Consider the following 4,294-nt stretch of genomic DNA (forward strand, 5'->3'; position numbering starts at 1 on the left):
GATGGGCCTACAAAAAAGCAGGGGAGGGTCTGTTCACAAAGTTTTGTAGTGACAGGACGAGGGGCAATGGCTTTAAGCTAGAAAAGGGCAGATTTAGGTTAGACATTAGGAGAAGTTCTTCAGTATGAGGGTGGTACACCACTGGAATAGGTTGCCCAGACAGGAGGTGGAGGCCCCATCCCTGGACCAAGATCAGGCTGGATGAGGCTCTGAGTAGCTTGATCGAGTTGGAGATTTCCCTGGTTATGGCAGGGGGCTTGGACTAGATGACCTTTGGAGGTGCCTTCCAGCCCAGACATTCTATGATTCTATGAAATACGCATTTAAATAGTGAAAAGAATGCCGCGTATCTTACAGACACATTAATTTAGAAATAGGATTAACAACTTCAGGTTTCAACTGAAAGACAGGCGATTCGGACTAGAGGTATGGAAGAAATTTTTTACAAAGGGTGGTGAGATCCTAGCCCAGGTTTCCCCAGAGAGGTGGTGGATAGCCCACCCCTGGAAATGTTCCAGGTGAGGTTGGCCAGGGCTCTGAGCAACCTGATCAAGTTGAAGATGTCCCTGCTTACTGGAAACAAACTTCACTGTTGTACATAATGAGAAAAGTTCCACTGCACTTAGGCTTTTTGCCAGCCCGACAGGCACAACGAGCAAAGCTCTCTACTTACCAGAAAGTGTAACTACAGATTCTATTAATACAAAATCAGAATTACTTAATTTGAGCTAAAAGTAATTTTCAGTCTCCTATATTTAATGTAACGAGAACATGACTTCCTGAAATAACTGCTTATCTGAGTTATTATCCCATCTCAGAGGACATTTCTTTTACTGGTACAATACATATACAAGAAGGAAAGGAGACTGGAAGAGACAGTAAAGCCCATTTGTATGTGAATTTCTCATCCCCTTCTCTTGCAGAAAAATAGTTCAGTATTGTATGAAGTGGCCAAAAAAAATAGAAAAGGCAAGGGATACACAAAGAAGTACAGGCAATTAAGTGGTGAAATGGATTAACTGCTTATAAGTCCTGTTATTTTAGCATTGTCTGCTTATAGTATTAAAAGGGAAAAGAACTTATTCCTCATCCATAGATCTCCAAGCACATTACAAAGCAGTTAAATTTCTTCTATTAACTATTTTTAGTGCCACATCAACATTTTGTTCTCATTAAACATTTTCCCCTTTTTCTACTTTCTTTTTTTGCTATCTAAAAATAGCCATTTAAAAAAAAAAAAGTATGAAGTAAATACAGCAATAGTCCTTTGTAACATATAGGGAGCCAGAAGGAAGGAAAAAGACTATTTTTTCTGTATTCTGGAAATTACCTCTGATAGTTGTAACTGGACAGCATAATGTCTTAAAAGACTACACAAGGAAAGATAAAACTTTTAAACTGATTCACATAGCACTGCAGATTGCTACAACACTAGTAATACAGTAAGAATGTGTATTTATATATTAATTTAGGAAAAGAAATTAAAAGTGGCTTTTCTGTTGCTTTTTTTCTAAACATCTTTTTCATTCATCACAAATTATATGAAAGACAGCTCTACAGGCAGTGAATTAACTCTTCACCAGGTCATCTCCATAACAGAAAAAGATAATCCCCTTCAGTCAATTGTTTGGTCCAACATAAGCTTTTTAATAATCTTGCAACCAAAAATTTTAACATAACATTTCAGAGGACATTATCCAGTTTTCATAAAAACATTATATTCTCCAGTTGTTGCTCAGTGGAACTCAGCTTTGGACGCTCTTTAGAGTGAGTAAGGTGATGTCTTTTCAGATGTGGGGCCTGTCTGAATTTTTTACCACAAACTAAACATTCAAACGGCTTCTGTCCAGCATGTATTAGGTAATGTCTTTCAAGCTTAGAAGGTGATTTAAAAGCTTTAAAGCAGATACTGCATTGATACAATTTGTTAACAACTTCACTTTTTTCAGTACCTTCAGAAAAATTGTGCCGGTAGTTGTAAAAGCTTTCCTCCACTTTGAACAATTCACTACACAGATATGGCTGTGTGTTGCTACTGCTGGTGTCAAGAACAGAGCCCCCAGACTCAATTTCAACTTTGATTTCAGACACTTGTTTTGACTGAATCAGCTCAAATTCTTGAAAGCCAGATGCTTGTGAACAGTTTTGAGAAGAACCTGAATAACCCACAGGCTGAGAAGACTTAAATTCAGCATGATCTCCCTGATGGCTGGAAAGTTTGCTCAGGTTTTCAAATTCTACCTGGCAAATGGGGCTTTTATAGGGTCTGTTTTCAGTATGGGTGAGCTGATGTCTTTTTAAGTGAGCTGACTGTCTAAATGTCTTCCCACAAACATTACAGCCAAAGGGCTTCTGTCCCGTATGAATAAGATAGTGTCTTTGAAGTTTGGATGAAGAGGGAAAGATTTTTTCACATCTGTCACACTTACACACTTTGTGTCTGTTACGTAAGTTTTTAGCAGAAGCTGAAAAAGCACAGCGAAGTACTTCTGGATTATCAAAGAAACCATCATCTGATGAAACATAAGAAGCATCATCTTTATTACCCAGTGAATCATCGACGTTTAACATGGTTTCACCAATAAGCATACCTTTTAAATGAATTCCACAGTTGTGAGGTTGCGGGTTCTCTTGCCAAGGTAATGGCACAGCAAATGTTCTTTTCATCTGATTACGAAGTGCCTTGTGCATGTCAAGCCTGCTACAGCAATCCTTGAAAGGTTTAGTGGAAGCACACTGATCAGAACGCCGATCTCTAGCTGCAACCAGGTCAGGGCGTTTAAAGTGACCTGATTTTTTATTTTTTCTGTCAGTCAGAGAAAAATCTGTTGCCTTTCCTCCAGTATGCTTCAGCTTCATCAGGATCTTCTTTCTCATGCTGACTGTGTGGCTGCAGGCTGTTGGACCATTATTTGAACTTTTGCCATCTTTCAGATAACATTTGTGGATATTTAGAACCTGCTCTGTTTCAAAACACTGCTCACATGCTGGGCACTGAAATGGTACAATATAAATCGAGTGAACATCGTGCGGGTCATTCTCCTGTGCCTCGTAAGTGTCAACATTCTCAAAACTACCCCTCTTTCCTTCCAACATGTTGTGTAGTCTGGGATATTTAAGAGTCTTTGCTTTGTATAGAATATTAGGAAAAATCTTATTTCTGGCATGGAGCTGTTTGTGCTTCATGAGTTTGCTCTGTATTTTAAACCTCTTCTGACAAAAGCAGCACTGAAAAGGCCTTTCTTCTGTGTGTGTAAGCTGATGGATTTTCAAGTGTGTTGACTGTCTGAAAGATTTACCACATGAAGAACACTTAAAAGGTTTCTGGCCAGTGTGAATAAGAAAGTGTCTTTCTAGCTTAGATCTTGATGGAAATGTCTTGTTACATGATTCACAAGCATGAGTTTTCTTTCTCCTCCTGGCACCAAGTAGATGATCGGCCTTCAGACACTGATGCAGCGTCCACCTCTCTTCAGTTGTAAAAGATTTCCAGCACATAGAACATTGAAATATGCCACAAGTGACCCTGTCTTCCTCAGACTTCACAGAGTTTTCTGCTTGCTTGGTATCATTCTCAGAAGTTTCATTATGAAGCTGCTGATGCTTCAAGAAAGTGACTAAGTTTTTGAAGTTTCTACAACAAACAATACATTTAAAAGGCAGGTTATGGGTTAACTGATGCCTCTCCAGGTGGACTAACTGCCTAAATGTTTTATGGCATACTTGACATTCAAATGGCTTTTGACCAGTATGTATCAGATAATGCCTAGCTAACTTTGATGGAGTTTCGAACTGTTTATAGCAACTGTCACAAATATATGGCTTTTTCTTGGGTATCCTATCAGCTGTTACAGACTGCTGAACTTTGACCATTTTTAGAAAGCAATTACACCTCGCCTACTGTTAGTCTCTTCAGTATAGGTATTTCAAGTGAAATCATCAATCTCACACTAAGATGGAAGGCTGTAGAAGCAGCAAATTTTCTTAGAAGAGATATTCTTAAATCCCACAGGCCCCTAAAATAAGAAAGAGAGTATTGGTTTAGCCTATATTAATACATAACTGCTTGTTTGTCTCTTGTTTGCTACCTGAGACCAAAAGCACCTAGATTAGAATACTCCTGTTTTAACTTAGCTTAAAATGTTTTCCTTGTAATTGAATAACCACTCATTATGTCACATGGTACAGAAAAATTACATTACTTCCCAGAAAAAAACAAACAAGTCACCTGTGCTGCACACAGAGCCATACTCCAAGTAATATACAGTTCAGGTACATTATGATATTTTGGGTT

At 38.5% G+C, this 4,294-nt stretch overlaps 1 protein-coding gene across 1 annotated transcript; it reads right to left on the reverse strand.

Moving 5' to 3' along the window:
• Positions 1–1,704: 1,704 nt before the first annotated feature.
• On the reverse strand, positions 1,705–3,873 carry ZNF770 (zinc finger protein 770). Its single transcript, XM_008943090.1, has one exon. The coding sequence runs from the start codon at positions 3,871–3,873 to the stop codon at positions 1,705–1,707; it is 2,169 nt and encodes a 722-aa protein (XP_008941338.1).
• Between the last annotated feature and the right edge of the window lie 421 nt (positions 3,874–4,294).

This window comes from Merops nubicus, unplaced genomic scaffold (assembly GCF_000691845.1).
Source record: "Merops nubicus isolate BGI_N331 unplaced genomic scaffold, ASM69184v1 scaffold1690, whole genome shotgun sequence".
NCBI lineage: Eukaryota > Metazoa > Chordata > Aves > Coraciiformes > Meropidae > Merops > Merops nubicus.